The sequence below is a fragment of the Rhodnius prolixus genome, unplaced genomic scaffold (assembly GCF_049639745.1).
Source record: "Rhodnius prolixus isolate KJV_2025 unplaced genomic scaffold, Rpr scaffold_5, whole genome shotgun sequence".
NCBI lineage: Eukaryota > Metazoa > Arthropoda > Insecta > Hemiptera > Reduviidae > Rhodnius > Rhodnius prolixus.
Window position 1 is genome coordinate 2,118,462 of NW_027411624.1, and position 17,584 is coordinate 2,136,045.

The window sequence follows — 17,584 nt, forward strand, 5'->3', positions numbered from 1 at the left end:
TGCCGTTTTTGCTCATTTTCAGCATCTTTTTTCTCAAAATTTATCAAATCTAGGTTGTTGCAAAAAAATTACAGCAATAAAGGAGGATTTGCCCTATATTATAAAGAAAATTTGGGAATTTTATCTTTTATAGAAAAAGAGAAAAAAAAATTGTCAAATTTGGGTGTTTTTCAACGTTACGCTTTTTCGTGCAGTTTTTGACGATCAACCCTTTGTACAACTGTCCTACCGGACAGTTTTAATAAGGGAGTTGGTAATACTAAGCATGGGTGGAACCCAATTACATTCATACCTAATGTGAGCATATGATCGCAAAGAGCATTAACTGAGATTGGCGAATGGTTATTAATCATTTTATTCTATCTACATTATTTGGAAGGCTATCCAGATTTAAAAATTAAAAAAAACAACTGAAAACAGAGTAGAAATAAAACTTGAATGAACGGGTTACCATCTATTTTTTGTAAAAAAAAGAGTAAACGTTCAAAATGTAATTAGTTTTATTATTATTTTTTTAAAAAATTGCATCAGTTAGCTCTGATTGTCATGAAATTTTGCCTACCTCTTAGAAAATGTTCTAATCGATGCGTGTTCCAAAATAGTAACCCCATAACGTTCAAAACCTTAGTCTATTACAATTTTAAAATGGTAAGTGTATTTGAATTATTTCAGACAAACAGAACTTTTTTCGGGCCTAGGCGACGTTCAACAGCAACTAATCGCAACACTTCTTGCCCAGGTGGTTGTTCTACAGATTTTTACTAAAACTTTTAATCAGGAGCCATAATTTTTTACTGTAGAAGTTTGGGAAGGTAGGCGTTTTTAGTCCAATTTTAATGTGATTCCTTAACCGTTTTTTGTGTTGCAAAGCACTGAGTCACTACGTTTGCTGATGGTTTGCTCTAAAGTTTTCTTTAAAGCTCTAATCTTTAGGGTAATGTCAGTAGTTGTCCTGAAGATAGCAGGATCATGCAACTGACAACTTGTGAAGCTTGTTTTTCTTACAAACTAAACATTTAACGAGAACCTAGATATTGCGAATGATTTTATGCACGTATGTACGGAAATATCTTACAATTCTAAGTCTCTTTCTCATATTTCTGTGATATTTTCAAATCAGAGATTGGCTCCCGGAGTTTTTTTTTTCAGAGCTCTATCGGTCACCAAGTCCCCTCATTAAAGACAAAATTGTCCAATACTGGACAATTTTCTGTTTGTATGTGAATTCCCATCAAGATAATGCGAAAACTGTTTTATTCTATAGTACGAGTATTGTAAATTATAATTTTAAAGAAAATAATGGAAACTTAATCCAGAAACCTCTCTAAATTCGCTCTTAAAATGAAAACTGTTGATTTATTTGCGAGATCTTAATAATCTGAAATGTTCAAATTGTTTCAGGCGGGTTTTACTTACAATTACTTTTAATGTTTTAGACATAACCGTAACCTGTATTTGCGCATGATCGTAATAGAAAGATAATAATAACGCTTACTCCTAATCTAATTGAAAGTAATTCTAAAATTCTAGTAATTTAAATTAATGAATTCAACTACTGAAGAGGAAGCTCTAGATCGAACTCTAGGATAAGCCACAGTTTGCTGCCATAGATTGTGTGTAAGCAAGTTCCCGTAATTCACACTCAATCACTCTTCAAGTGGAAACGTCTAAAATAAATTTATAAGAATATAAAAAAAATATACAAATAAACAATAAAAACATCATGAATGCAGAATTTTTATTAATTTTAGTACAAAACTATTTTTTAATTTCAACTTAGATGTATTACATTTACACGATTGACTTAAATATCAGCAAACATTTTTAAGATACCAGAACTAGGTCATTAATTAAAAACTATAAATCTAAATCAATAGTATTGATTTCCACTAAAACGAGCTCAATCGCCTTCGTCAAACTGATAGACCATCATCAGGTATGAGTATATTCCTTGGGCTACCTATTAAAAATTAAGATTATATTTATTACAAATATAATAACGATGACAATTAAAAATATAACGTGGCACTTAGTGGTTGAAAAATTCAAAAACATATTGAACAAAAGTAAAAGAGATCAATATAAAAATTTAATTGTATTTATTCGTATTAAATATACAGGGTGTTCATTTTAAGACGGCTCAAATGCATTTCATGCTTAAACGGTTGTTCTGAGCGAAAAATGGTAGAGGAAAAATTTGTTGTCTGTCACCTCTAGTTTCAGAATATGTGACTTGATTTTAGATTCCTGCCCGCATACGCGTCTGACGCGCGACCAAAAGTGAGGGTTCGCAGTTGACCCCCATTTTCATATACACAGTTTTAAAGAATATAAAAAGTTATGAAAGAAACCGGAAACCGCAATTCGATATCTTCAAAATTAAAGGTGCTAGGCCATTTCAAAATCTGGTATTTTTAATCATATTTCAATTTTTTTAAGTTGTTATCAAAGAGAAAGAAGAGCACGCGATAGGTCATTTTTATGTATTTTTCCATCCCCTTTCTACTGTAAATATTGCCAAGGTAGTAAAGCTAGTATTTTTCTTAATATCGGGAAATAAGTCGTTTTCCGAGTGATTTTTCTAAGAAAAATCAAATGTTAAGAGCTTTAGATGTTCTCAAACATACACAAAATGGCTAAAAAATAATTTTACATCTGTTACAAACAAGAAGGTTTAATAATTATTTGGTAATTTTGGGAGAGTTGCGTTTAATTACCAAAAAAATTGGAAACCTCCTGTCACATATTTGAGAGATCAATATCTTTCATGTAAAGGATCAAACTTATTCCTTAATTTATTAAATAATGCACTTTTGCAGCATGAACTGTGCCTCCTCAGACTCGCAAGCCAGGTTAGCCAGGAGGTTATCAACTGCTCTCTGTATCTGAAGAGGCACCTTTGAAGGCACAGTACATGCTTCACAAGTTTAGTAAAGTGCATTATTTGGTAAATTGAGGAATAAATTTGATCCTTTACATGAAAGATATTGATCACTTAAATATGTGGCAGGAGGTTTCCAATTTTTTTGGTAATTAAACGCAACTCTCCCAAAATTACCAAATAATTATTAAACCTTCTTGTTTGTAACAAATGTAAAATTATTTTTTAGCCATTTTGGGTATGTTTGAGAACATCTAAAGCTCTTAACATTTGATTTTTCTTAGAAAAATCACTCGGAAAACGACTTATTTCCCGATATTAAGAAAAATACTAGCTTTACTACCTTCGCACGGTTAGTGTAATTTCCGATGCAAAAAGGGATTTATTATTATTATGTAGAAAAGGTGATTAGAGAAGTCAACACAAATCTGGACTAACTGAACGAAACATTTTTCTAGAAGAGACACAGATCGCAAAAGAATATAATTAAATCACCTTTCATCAGTACAATGCTCACAAAGATGCTTTGGAACAACCTTTAAACTTCTACCTACTATTCCCAAAACTAAAGATAGCTGGAAAACGTTTACAATATTGTGAAGAGGGAACAGCAGCCGTAGAGGCCTATTTGGCACACATTCCGGAATCCTGTCCCTGTGAAATACGGGCTTAAGCGGGGACAAGAGTGAACAGGCGCCAAGAAGTCGTCATCCCACTCAGCCAGCTTCCCTCACTTCTTGTAGTAATTTACATACATTCCTAACTTCATTTTTATGCTGTTTTAGATTTCCTGTTGGAGAGGCTGAGATTTTTGTAGTATTGAAGCGGGATATATCCTCTCTGAAGCATTGGAAGCTCGGATTTCTGGATTATCACCTCTTCTAGATCATTCCAAAAGAAGAATTGTTACCGGAACCAGGAAGAGAAAGCAAAATGTTTTCTAAATTTTTACCGAAGCAAAGCAGACATAGTTGAAGGGTACCATTCTTCTAAAACTGAGAGCAATGGGCTTCAAAGTCACTGTCATCACCTGCCCTAGATATCTTCGGCTCGCTGGCTTTTCCTCGTACCAATTACACATGTAGCAACTTGTATGTAATTTCTCTAACTGAAATATTAAATATCGTAAAAAAAGGGTTAGATATGTAGACCAATGCTCTTAGATCCATCATTATTTTCTAAGTACGATACCTGAGTACTGATTTCCTGTCCGCAAGCGCACAAGATGAAGGGTGATGCGGCAGAAACCATAAATTTATAAATGTAATCTATTGCCCGTATATTGAGTTTTTTTACAGCCTGCAAGACAGAAGAAAAATCAATAATTATTATACTTAGTTTGAAACGAAAGGAACAACATACACACTTATTTTGAAAAAATTGTACAAATTAAGAATTTAGAGTGTTCGAAACTAGTAGAGTTTTTAATCGATTTGGACTTCAACCAATAAGTGTGCCACAATCTTGCAATTCTACCAGCTACTTGCATTTAATGCCGAATTTTAAATGATTCACCTTAATGAACGTGTATCCAAATCCACATGGCTGTAAGGATGATATAATGATTTCTACGTACAGCTGGCCGGAGAATATTTCATTGTAATCTCTTAGTAATCTGGAAAATCAATTTGAATTAGACACTTCAAATCTATTTTGCACTCTATTTGGGTGTTTGTGTAGTGGATAAGAGCATGGATTTGTAAGTGGATGATCCCCAGTTTTTATGCCGCGTACAGATACTTTCTATTTGATAGAGAAAATGTTATTTAGTAAACCATGAGCTATCGCCCCCATCCACGAAATTGGTAGTTTGACGTTAAGCCCTAAAAAAAATAAGCGATTACTTTTTTAGCATTTTAATAACTTATCTATCAAGCAGGTCGCCCCTTTTAACTCCTTTAGAGATATATAGCAAGCATACTATAATAAAACTGACCAAATATGGAACCGTGCAAACAATTGCTATAAAAAAAAGTCGCCACAAATAATTCCTATAATCCCTACTGAACTCTACAGTGCATCCTCGCTATAATAGCATGCCCGATACCCGTCTAACTCCGCAATTTGAACAGCAGACTACTTATTGTACGAAAGGACGGCAAGATTACATCTGTTCAATTTTTTCTAATTCCTGGCAAAACATTTATTGGCAATCATCTTAATTCTTCTCCAGGTGTTTTCCACTTGCTGTTTCTGAGACTTTTTTAAGGTCTTATGAACTTGAAACTGTCTCATAAATGTAATGTACGAGTTTGCTAAATAACAATTGTTTTCACCCCTCTTCTTCTACTGATTTACAGAAATTTTCTTTTTTCTTTGTCCACATTCAGAGTTTCGCGACAATTTTCCTTAAATTTTAAAAAGAAGAAGTACTCACTCAATAATTTCTTTATGTTGTCGATAAACCTCCTTATTATCCACCTTCAATGTCTCAAATCTAGACTGAAGGAATTGTAGAAATGCGGACAATTCTATGGTGAATATAAAATTGAAAACGGTAAAAGCCATGTAGATCGAGGCTGTAGGGAATATACATACAATGGAAACTAGTGTAGCTCCCAGGTAGGTCTCAAGGTCCCTGATGCGCCATGGGACCCACAACTACAAGAAAAGAAGAAAACATCAGACCAAGGCAATCCTCCGAAGAAACTAACAATAAAAACGCAACGGATTACAATCTTTCGTTTATTTTACAGTTTCTTTACCTGCAAAACTAAATGTGGTTTTTCACTCCCAGTGACCACGTCTATGATGATATTTGAGATCGTTGAGAAAATCGGACAACTTGCAAAAAACATTCCATAATAAAAGGCAACTTTCAGTGAAAATTGATCAGCCCATAAAATTAAATGTTTCCTCCTATTATCTTGTAAGATTTTTTGGCGAACATTTTCAAATCTGTGAAAACAAAAAAATATTTTAGTCATATTTAAATATAGTAATTTCAACTTTCACTTTTTTTTTTTCAACGTTTTACCTATTAATCAGTTGGCGGATTTCCGTTTGATTCCTAAGTATATTGATCATTTTACTATTGACGTGGATGGTTATTGTTAAGGTGGAAAGTGCTGAGACGAACTCTGGTAACTCTTCCTGACCCCATATTAGATCCGCGACTGCAAAGATGGATCTTATCTTTTATCAAGAAAATACTTTCACCAAAAAAATAATAAAGTTTCTTCATTTTTTTTAGAGGTTTACGTCATCTGTCAATTTTATTTTACCATGGAATTTCAGTTGGATTTTTGCAGATTTCTTTGATTTTGAGTTGTCAGACTTAGAAGACAGATAACGAGTTCTTCTCACAATAGGATGCGATCACATGAGGTCTAATGTGACTTTTTTTTTAAGTAGAACCGTCTTACCTTAAGTTTCTTCCGAAGTCAAGTCCCTAAAGAATTCTGAAAATGGCAAACATCTAAGAACATATATCCTGTTCCAACATCCACTAATCATCGCCAGCCTTCTAAACCTTTTTTCTTCAAGATAGTTCATTCAGGAGAAAATTCTAAAATTTTCGAAAATTTTAAAGAAAAAGTCCAGAAGTCTGTATGATCCACGTCTTTCTAGGTCTGGACTTTAATCAGCAACAAAATATATATGAAATACCTTCACAAAACAATTTACACAAGCTAGCGCTAGACAGTGAGTTGGTTTGAGTAACGATATATAGTAAATCTTATTGCTAAGTTGCTGAACATTAGGAGTGTAGTCATGATTTGCTTAGTTTCAATTGGAATCTCGCCTTGCTTCTAAAATAGAAGCGTTTGCAATTTAAACTAATTCATCTGAAAGTTGGTAGCACTCTATGTTTCATTTAAAAGTCAGGGACACTAGCTACAATTTCCTCAACTTGCTGATAGTGCTGACCCCAGAAGAAATAACGTTTCCATAAATAACAACTCTTGGAAATCCCACTTCTCCCGATTTGGAAAACCAATATAAGACTTCTTTTTAATGATAATAACTAAAGTAGGGGTAACCTATTTCTGGATATATAAAATACTGAAGAATGCTGATCTAGGTTGGGCCCACGACTTTTAAAGAATCTGCACATAATCACTGGTACGATTTTCATAGAAGATTGATTTTCAAGCCAAACCAACAGTCAACTTACTTGATAAGACCGTCAGACAGCTACTGCCTATGACCATTACCGTAGTGTACACCAGCGACCACGGCCGACCTTCTTGGTTCATAATGCCAGCATATTTAAGGCTTTTGTAGGCAAGTTTAAAGGGTGACTTATCTTCTTTTAACTGGAATTAAGATAAGAGTTTTTTAAATCTAAATTAATATTATCAGTTATAAATACCATTTACAAACAAAGGAAACACAAAAAGCTGTGTGTTACTCTATATATCACTTCTCATGCATACAATTACTTTAGAATAAGTGGGTATTGATAAGATTAAATTGAGAGTAAAAAAGTAAAACAGATAAGATCGTCAAGTATTAGATTTAAACAATAAATTTTGAATATTATCTACTTTTCTGACGGAGCTATGGCATTGAATCTGCATAAAATTAACGATAGAAGCAAAATGGGGGAATAATTAAATAATAAAACAGAAAAATATAATAAAAAAAATAAAGAAAAAGGTAATGTTTACCGACGTCATTACTGCTGAACATCACCTCTGTAGATCTGTCTATCAACTGGCCAGGAATGACTATTGAGCGGTTTGTATTAACAACTCATTGCCCCATGTTTGAAGGGTTCAGCCGATTATATAAATCCCCCCCCCCCCCCGACCATTGTGACTTATTATCGATGAATACTTGATCAGTATGCTTCTTAATTACTGTACTTTAATCCACTTCTTTCTTCATTACCTCTATAAGACTGTAATTATTACATAACTTCTCCATTTACAATTTATACTGGAGAAAGAAACCAAAAAAGTAATTAACTGAAAATAACTGGGTACATAGTTTTGGTTAGATTAGTTAATGTCGTATGATTATCCCGTTATACTATAATAGTAGACCATTTTCTTATATCTGATAATAGTACTATGTTCTTGTAATAGAGCATTAACTCTGTTCATAGTTACATGTTTTAAGGTAATTTTTGTAGTCTTGTTGTACTGTCATTTATTAATTTTTTTTTTAGATCGTTGCGTATATATTGATCTTTTATTTAATATTTTTAAATAGAGAAGGTAACTTTGTGCTTTGATTCTAATTATTTACTGCTCGCAGTTTTTAAATCACCTCATCTCTGCATTACGCTTTACCCCCCTTAAGTGGTAATATTGTTTGGCCGAATAGAATCTCTGCATTGTCTCTAAAATATACGTGTGAAGTTTGGTTTATACAGCACAAACTACAAACAGACCAGAATAAACGTTTACTGTTGCGGGGTTACACAAATGGTGGTAACCAAAACGTGCTGATGGAAACTCACCTTGCTGAAATAGAATTTATTTACTGTAGATTTTTTGTTTTGTATAGAATTCTTTTCTTTGAATATTGTCCGTTCCAATTGACCCAATGAATTAAGGCCAGCTTCCCTTTGTCTCCACAGGTGTCGCAGGGTGTGGGATCCTTATGTCCTTTTTTCCACCCCTCTCGCGGACCAGTACTACTTGACCCCTCTCTGTCCGACCTTTTCACTTATAATTCCCCAAATTCTTGCTGATTTCGGTGCCGTCAGCGCATTTGTTCTTTCTTCTTCTTTCTTTCGTTCTGCATCTTAATCTTAATAATGTTCACCTCTTTCATTCCATCCAGATCATCCAAATTTTTTCACTCTAAACCAATTCAGACTAATAATTTTCAACTACACTATTAACTCGCCTAATAGACCGACTTTTAAAATATTTATTACTATAAAATAAACAAATGAAAATGAAACATAAACTTCAAAAAATAAATTTTATTTAATAATTTCAAAATGTTACGTAGTATGGTACATACGCAAATTTGTAGGAAACTTTCTAGTTTTAGCATTTTTCAAATTTTGTTCATACCATTACTTATAATAATAATTTTGCTTACTGTGGACAAATACAGTGTTTATCGCTTGGTTAAAGTTTTATTGTGTGTTTTTCAGTTTATTCACATAACAGCGTTCCAGTGAACAATATTTGAATTTTAGTTTGTTAAAGATACAATTTACATTCTCGTGGAATAAAGAAATAATTTAATATAACATAATAATTTAAACATAAAGGTTTTTAAATAATTTGTTAATTTAATGTTACTAACAATAATTTATTGTTTTCATACTATCAAGTTTCAATAATGAGGAATCATTTTTCTATTTTTGTTAAATAGCACATCTAAGTATAATTAAATGTTAACACTGGCAGATTAGTTAGTTGCGCTAGTTATTAGTTTCTAAATAGAGATTAATTTTGATCAAATTGGCTCACCATTGACAGATAAGAATATATAGCTTGCGCAATCTGCAAGTAAATAAACCAATTACTAAGTAATTGTAATTGTTTAAGTTTGTTAAATACATTTAGATGAGAAACAAACTTTAAAAGAGTAAAGCACATACTTACTGAAGTGAAGCAGACAAAATTAAACATTAGCATCTTTCTGTAGCAAAGTCCATTGGGTTGTACAGTTATAGTCATCAATTGCAACAAATACTTTCTCATTGCAGGCTCTTCATTGTACCAGTTACTCATATATGCACTTTCATGTAGGTTATCCACCTGAAGAGAAACTAAGTGAGTGAATCATTCACACGACTAATTCGCTAATTGAATTTATTGTGTGCTATAATTTTCACAAAAGTTTACTTCAAACTAAACCAATAAATAGAAACCCTAAGAGGTTTAGAAGCATTTGCAGATTTAGCCTAATCTTTGAATCTATATATTTAAGTAAGTATTCGAAATTATACTAAGTATTTACAATTTAATTTTTTGATGACTAATTCTCAAGATATATTCAGACGTTATAACAACCCGCAGAAGCACAATTATTTGAAAATGTGGTTAGATTCGCAGGGCTAATATCTTTGATTTTGTCCATCGTTATAAGCGTATTTATTGTATACCTAACAGGTTTCGGACTGTTATCCGAAATAAGTTTAGACTTCACTCATGTTTCCGTTTCGCTCGACTCTCGCTGATTGAGTAATGCGAGACGGAAACCTAAATCTGTACACCATCTAATTTAATCTACTTCTGATGGTACAAGTATGTCCAAAACTAATTAAAGATACAATAAACATACAAGCTACTACGGATAAAATCAAAAAAATTAGTCTTAGCTCGGAATAAGTGGTAATCCGAAATAGCGAGGTCTGGCTATAAACAGAGTGAGGAAGAAGTTCAAACATCAGTTCATGTGTGATGTCACCACCAAGCTGAAGAAGAACTTCTTTCTGTTGACAGAAAAGGAATTTAGCCAGAACAGCATGGAAAGTTACGCTGAATGGAGCTCAACTGCAATAGCTGCCCCAACGGGACCAACTCTTCTAATTGCACCATTCGCAGAGCATTATCTTCTTTGCAATTCTTCGAGGCTCCGGGAGAGCGACTGGCCAGATGTAACTACTGTTTGGATGTTTTATAAATAAATACCATTGATTTTATAAATAAAGAATCTTTTGGATACACAAAAAGAGTTTCAACCCTATTTACTTTCAGCTGAGTTCACAATTAGAGACGGATAGCCCTAAAACTTGTAGCCACTATTCCAGTGTAATGATATTGCCTAATTATGGTTGACTGAAAGACTTCGAACCCGCCTTTAAGTTTACTACTTGAGAAGCAGCTTTTACAACTTCTCTTAAAGCAGTTGAGTCAAGATATTGGACTTTTCAGGCTTACTTTTCAAAATTTTTAATCCCAGAAATTTTTAAACCAATTCTGGGCAGCACAAATTCACTCTCTCTTAATTTTGCTAATTTTTAAGAGCTGAAGCTGTTGCTGTTATATCGCTTCAATATCGCACGAATTTCAATCAATCACTCATTTTATAATTTTTTTAAATCTGCTCGTACGTCCGAATCTCGACTGATTTGTCATATATTCAGAAAACTGAATGAGTATTAATCAGTACATTGAACTAAATAAAAGGAAAAAATAATGCCAAGACTTGTGTTTTTTTTTTACATTCTGCTATTAAGAGAGTTGTTACCTGCGTACTGATTTCCTGTCCACAAGCGCACAGTATGAATGATGCTAACACAGCTACCAGAAATTTGCAAAATAAGTCTAAAGATACGAACAAGTTGGTGTGGATTGTCTAGAAACAAAAAGAAAACAAGTATTAATTCATTAACGAGTTTTATGGTAACAAGTAAAGTAATCTTTTCTCCGACTATCTACAGTGACAATCATTCAATAAAAACTAGACAGACAATCGTTCAATTCATCCAGAGAACTCAAGTAATAAGTTTGCTTGCGACTAGGAACCTTGGCATTTGCCGTTCAGATTAGTTAATAAGCAAAAACAACAGACGGCGGAAATGAATCTTCAAAATGTTATAACCTACCTTCATCAATGCAAAACCAAATCCACAAGGTTCCAACGGTGATACCAATACTTCTATATACATTAGTCCGGAAAACAAATCGTTATAGTCGGTCAATAACCTGAAACAAGATGGTAGTAAGAATCATCTCGCAGCATGAACGCAACTAATTTTTTTTTTTTTTGGCGCTTTCTTTATGTAAAAAAGTCGACTATCTTAGTGTAATAAATACTAAATTATCGAAAATTGGACAATTTTTTTTAAAGAATTATAACTCTCTTCAATCTGGTTTTTGGTTTCTAAGTTTTCTTTTAAAAGTTTCAAGGGCAAACATTCCCTCCTTACATGATCAGTGAGAACTTTCTTCCCCTCCTTACGTACAGTGGATTTTAGTAAAAAGTTAGTCCTTTTAAAAATTTAGAAGTTTAGTCTTGGGATTAAGCCTGATTTTTACTAACACCTGTTCATCTTCTGCCAACGTTCCTCAGGTAGCTTGCCTTTCACGTACAATAAGTAACCTTATTTGAACGACTTTATTATCTATACCACGATTTGCACCAGCTATTGTTTGAGATGCAAAGGCTTTTTCAACATAATCCCCCTTGGATTGATTATGATTCGACAGTTTTTATTGAAATACAAAGCTATCAATGTTGATTTTGTAAATTAATCAACATAATGGTTGTTCGCTCTTGAAGAAGCGCGAATTCTCGCGCTACGAAAATAACCTTTGGTCCCAAACTATACAACGAAGAAAATTAATCGTAATTCTGGTCTATAGCCATTTACCAATGAAGACGAAAGAAATTGAACCTGATCTTTCCAAAAATCTCTCTTTTCAATAACTCAAAATGGTCCCGAAAATTTCTACTCCGGATGAAATAAGTACCTTAAGATCTCTCTGTGCTGGCGATAGATATCAGGATCATCTAATCGTTTCATCTCTTTCATACGAGCCTGTAATACTTTCAAAAATGCAGACATTTCATATGTGAACATGAAATTTAATCCAACATAAACCACATAAAGGAACGCTGTCGGTAGTACGCAGAAGCAGTTAAAAATCTGGCCGGCAGCGTATAACCATCCTGTAGACATTTTCCACGGAATCCAAATCTGAAATTATAACAACATTAATCAAAAGAAAGAAAGATCTTGATTTATCTCCAGAAAATCTACAGGATCAGCAGCCTGATCCCAAGAAATGTACATTATCCCATTCATTAAAAAAAAATATCCATTTTAGTTTTGACTTAAAAAGAAATTCATACCTGCAACAATAAATGTGGCTTTTCCATGTTGGTGCTGAAGTCCAGGGCAGCGTTGGAAAACATTGAGAATGTCAGCACTACCGCTATGAATATCCCATAGGAACTTAAGTACTGTTTGGCCGATTGCTCTCCGTTTAGTATGTAGTGACGTTTATCCTTATCTTGCAGAATATCGTTGCGAATTTTGTCTATTCTGTAAATTCAATGGGACGTGAAAATGTTGTTACTTGCTTTTAATAAGAAGTTGTAAATTTTGTGTTCCATTTCGAAACGATGGATTGGTTTTGTATCTGCAGCTTTCATTGAATTTAGTTTATACCCCGAACACGTCTCCAGTAGAACTTAAGTAGGAGTATATACCAAAGATTTTTGCACCTTAGTAGAAAACATTCTAGTTGAGATTGATATTTTCTTACCCTTGCAGGAAACGAACGATAAACAATGAACGAAACTTTATCAACAGAATACTTACAGAATTTAGGGCGATCTAAATGAATAGTTTCCATTAATGATAACCCTTCGTTACAAATGTGTCTAAAATTAAAAAAATAATTAAATATAGGAACTACCTATCTAGTATCTGCCGTAGCTCTGTTTGATGAAGAAGAATATTGACGGCCTTAGAGTTGACCTGCACCGAAATCATCGTAGAAGTCATCGCCATGACCAATTCTGGCAGTTCTTCGTCGCCCACGAACAGATCCAGAACTAAGAAGATGAGAAAGTTTAGTATAGATCGAGGGTGTTCGAACATAAGGGAACAACAATACTACAAAGCAGGATGTGCTGGGGATGCAGATGGTCCCTAGTAAAATAGAAGGATTAGCGTAATAGAAACTATGACGAAGAGATGTTGTTCGAACTTATTCAAAGACAGTGTTTATTGAGCGTCATGCAACCTTCAAAAATAATTCATCGCCTCCAAAACATAGTTGGACAATTCCTTCTAGAATCTGTGCAGTCTTTTGGATTTGGATGAAATTCGCCGTCTTTGGAAACTACCTTGATCTCGGGAGAATTTCAGGCTGAGTAAATCTGGCCTCTATTGCATCAGGTTATGTAGGTAATCGCTTATTTTACAGGCAGGGCTTACCATCCAACTGCCAATTAGGTGACGTGGACGGGGGCGGAAGCACATAATTCGCAAATATTTTTCTTACAAATTAAAAGTAACTACACGCGGGATTCGAACTGCCAATTATAAATCCGTGCTTTATTTCGAACCTTTGCGTCTAATTGAATAGAGAAAGTGAACATCACTGAAATCTTAATTCACTGAGGGACCAATACCCAAAAAGGATAATTATTACGGTCTAGGGATTGAATAGGATTCAGGGTAACGTCGCTCAATTCAAGCATCCCATCCAGTCATAGGTGTTTAATTAAAAAAAAGCTCAAGGGTTGAGTTTGAATGAAATTCATTTCTGAAAATCGAATTTTCCATTCGTTGAAATAAGAGAATTTTTTAGGTTATCTTAACACATGTTGTACTCGAGAAAATCTGCCTGCAACTCCTAGATTCTTCCAACTCGCCACCAAAATCTGATGGTGCCATCGTGTTCCTGGTGCGGCTTCTTCAAGTGCCCTTTAGAGCTGACAATAATTCAGCTTGCGGAATAGATCGTACTATTATAATTATAGCTTATTATCAAAATGCACTGAACTATGATTAGGTATTAGACTATGAATTGGAACCTACCAGAGAATATCATCATCAAAATGGTGCAAGTCATTTGAAAGACTGTATGTACCAAAGACCATGGTCTACCTTGTTGATTCATTACGCCGCACAATCTCAGACTGAAGTAGGCCACTCTCGCCGGTGACATATCCGCCGGTATCTAAAACACAATTTGGTACTTTCACTACTTCCTCTGATAGAATGAAGTATTGTGAACGTGCCGAATTTTCCAAATTGAATCTTCACCGTATTTCAAACATGGTGTTCTGGTCAAGTACCATTGACACATTCTATCATTTCGGTCGAATGTGAGGCTCGTCTGTTTGTTTTTTTTTGCTTTAAAATATCTCAGATTTCCTAACTACATATGTGGAATTATTTACGTACATGTTGCATATTTACAATTTTAGCTATAGCTGAAGTAAATGTGATTAGAACATACACATAATATTTGACGTCCGTCAAGTTGGTATCTTGACGGACGTTATTTGAACGCCGATCATTCAGTGATGATCTGGTCTACCAGTTGGTCACGAGGCCAACGGAGTCTTCGAGGTCAGGATGAACAAGTTTGCAGCGGAAGGATGGGAATGTAAAGAAAAGTTTTGGTAAAATTTAGTGGCGTGTTTTGGTGATGCCAGAAAGATAATGGAATGTTCAGATCTTGCTATGAAAAGTTACTGACATAGAACATAGGGTATGCGACGGAAGATTTTACGCTTTATAGATTTTCAACCTTTCCGCAGTGCCTTATAATTCCATTTGGTAAAGCTCAATTTGATACCATCGATACAACCGTCGTTTATCTGTAAAGTTGAAAGTTGATGTAGTTGTAAAGCTGACACTTGAGCGTTTGTCAGGTAAGCTGTCTCGGAGTAGAGTACTCGTAAATCTGTTGTTAAGTTCTGTAAGGAAAGTTGCATGTATCTTGTCTAGGTCCAAGATATCGTACATGATCAGTTGGGCCAGGCTTGTTGATAAAGAAGACGGTTCGAACTTTTGATCGAGTATCTGTCGATCAAGAATGAAGACGATGCCGGGGCTCAATGTTTTCGTAGAACTTCCTAAATAGTCTCAGTTGGTTACACCACGATTACAAGGGCGAGAGTTGGTTTGGAAAATTTTGAAACAATAGGACACTTGATGTCTGTAGAAAAAGTTGTTAAAAATACGAGAAGTGTTTTTTAAATAACTACCGTTTTGAAATTCAGCCGCTGCAATGCTGCAGAGTGTTTACTGAAACATTTCACCGTGATTACGTTGGTTTGTGAGTGTTTAAAATGCCACCACCGATTCAGAATCTCGCCGACTGTGAAATACGCGCTGTGATTCGTTCTCTTAGGTTTGAAAGCAGCAGAAATTCATGAGTGAGATCAGTGAAGTTTATAAAGTAAAACATTATGAACAGTGGTATGATTTGGAAATGGGTTAGAGCTTCTAAAAATGACCCCACGAATGTTCAGGATATAGAACGAATTGGGCGACCTTCAGTCATTATTGAAGATTTGGTGCAGAAAGTTGACGACACAATGATAGAGAACAGATGCATCTCGATATCAAAGGAGTTTCCTTAATTGTCAAGAAGTGTTGCAGTAGTTGTTAAATCAGGCAATCGATTTCTTTTGAGAATGGGATTCAAAAAGCTGGGTTCTACGATACGATAAGCGCCTAAATATTAGTGGCAATTATGTAAAACAGTTGATTAAGGTACTAGGCTTCCATGTAAAAACAAAATTGTTTAGAAAAGTATACTTGTTTTTCTTTTATTTCAAAACGGTACTTACTTAAAAAACACGCCTCTTAAATATTTTTGTACAAATGGAAATATTTACCCAAGGCAGCATCGTAGCTAATCGTAGGTTCCGTCAATGACTAATTACTCCGATATGACAGCCCAATGATGTCACCACTATTTTATATACTCATGGCTTATACTCAGTGCGGTACTTCTCTGGCCTTGAAATGAATCTTTAATCAGGAAAACTGTTGCAGTGCATTTCTCTATCTTGCTATTTTATTAACGTATCACCATAATGACTGTAATTATGTTGCTCTCACGCGGTGCATACTTTATCATACTTTAGGAGAACAGCGCTATACTCGCCATTAATAGTAGATATATCCACCGACAGCTTTTTTTAATTACATAGTGTTCACTTCAAACTGTGGCATTATACCGTGTTTATACGCATATATGTATATAAGGAAGAAAAAGTAGCACGACTTTATTATCCATTGAAAGTAGGTTATGGGGTAACTGGAGGTTACGTTGTGTCATTGAGCAATTAGACTGTGTATTGTAGGTTAGAGGGTACAATGTCGACACCAAATTTTCTTTGCATTGTTTCCTAAAAATTCTAAGTGGATTTGTCACAATTACAGTTCCTGAAATAAGTTTTCATCGGAAATACCCAATATGTGTTCTCTGTATGCTTTTTCGTGCAGCTTTAATTGTTCTTTCTGGGCAGTTTTCAATAAAAAGTCTTTATCACGTTTAAGATTCCAGAAAGATTTTATTTTTGGATGTACATTCAGCTCTCACGGGACCTGAAAGCAGATATTTCCAGAGAAAATCCACATAATTATTAACTTAGAATTACTAACAAAAATGTTACAAGCAGCACAAAACACAGCCTTAAACGAAGTTGACGAAAGAAAGTTTCTTTTGGAATTAGAACTGAACTTCAAGACCTAAGGGTAATAACACTTTTTCAGCTTGAAGAAGTAAACAAAGTTGAATTGGATACTTTTAAAGAAACTTTATTGTGTTGCGAATATAGTTTAATTACATAATAATTAATTAAAACTGTCCGGTAGGACAGTTGTATAAGGGTTGACCATCAAAAACTGCACGAAAAAGTGTAACGTTGAAAAACACCCAACTTTGACAATTTTTTTCTATTTTTCTATAAAAGATAAAATTCCCAAATTTTCTTTATAATATAGGGCAAATCCTCCTTTATGACTGTAATTTTTTTGCAACCACCCAGATCTAATAGGTTTTGAGAAAAAAGTTGTCGAAAATGAGCAAAAACGGCTTTTTCAAAAAATGTTCTTGTTCTTGTTCTTCTTCTTCTTCTTCTTCTTCTTGTTGTTGTTGTTCTTGTTACCTTTTTGTAAACAACGTAGCGCCTAAACGCGTGAACCGATTTTCATGAATGAGGTGTCATTCGATTCGGAATTTTATGTAGATGTGCCTTTTGGGGGTCTCGGCCCTGTACATCGAATGGGAGAGGAGTTAGCCCCCTTTATGTAAGGCCCCCTCAAAAATTATTATTACTAATTACTCTGTAAATCTTGGCCCGATT

At 34.3% G+C, this 17,584-nt stretch overlaps 1 protein-coding gene across 4 annotated transcripts; it reads right to left on the reverse strand.

Annotated features, from left to right (window-relative positions):
• Positions 1 to 1,727: 1,727 nt before the first annotated feature.
• LOC141458169 (odorant receptor 47a-like) lies at positions 1,728 to 16,545 on the reverse strand. Of its 4 annotated transcripts, XM_074135802.1 has the most exons (17): positions 16,109 to 16,545; positions 14,295 to 14,436; positions 13,165 to 13,303; positions 12,596 to 12,788; positions 12,214 to 12,440; positions 11,346 to 11,445; positions 10,988 to 11,095; positions 9,397 to 9,552; positions 9,262 to 9,294; positions 6,999 to 7,140; positions 5,859 to 5,997; positions 5,587 to 5,779; positions 5,259 to 5,482; positions 4,397 to 4,496; positions 4,073 to 4,180; positions 3,834 to 3,989; positions 1,728 to 1,960 (listed from the first exon to the last, which is right to left on the reverse strand). In XM_074135802.1, the coding sequence occupies exons 1-17, from the start codon at positions 16,118 to 16,120 to the stop codon at positions 1,901 to 1,903; spliced, it is 2,232 nt and encodes a 743-aa protein (XP_073991903.1). In that variant the 5' UTR covers positions 16,121 to 16,545; the 3' UTR covers positions 1,728 to 1,900. The 4 variants fall into 4 exon arrangements, with proteins under 4 accessions (XP_073991903.1, XP_073991904.1, XP_073991905.1 ...); XM_074135803.1 differs by lacking the exon at positions 14,295 to 14,436; XM_074135804.1 differs by lacking the exons at positions 13,165 to 13,303; positions 14,295 to 14,436.
• Between the last annotated feature and the right edge of the window lie 1,039 nt (positions 16,546 to 17,584).

Excerpts from the sequence above, each read along its gene's own strand:
- LOC141458169 (XM_074135802.1), bottom strand. Across the intron at positions 11,446-12,213 it reads CAGCACAGAGAGATCTTAAG|GTTATTGACCGACTATAACG; the intron begins GTACTTATTTCA and ends ATCTTGTTTCAG. Across the intron at positions 4,497-5,258 it reads CAACATAAAGAAATTATTGA|ATTACTAAGAGATTACAATG; the intron begins GTGAGTACTTCT and ends TTGATTTTCCAG.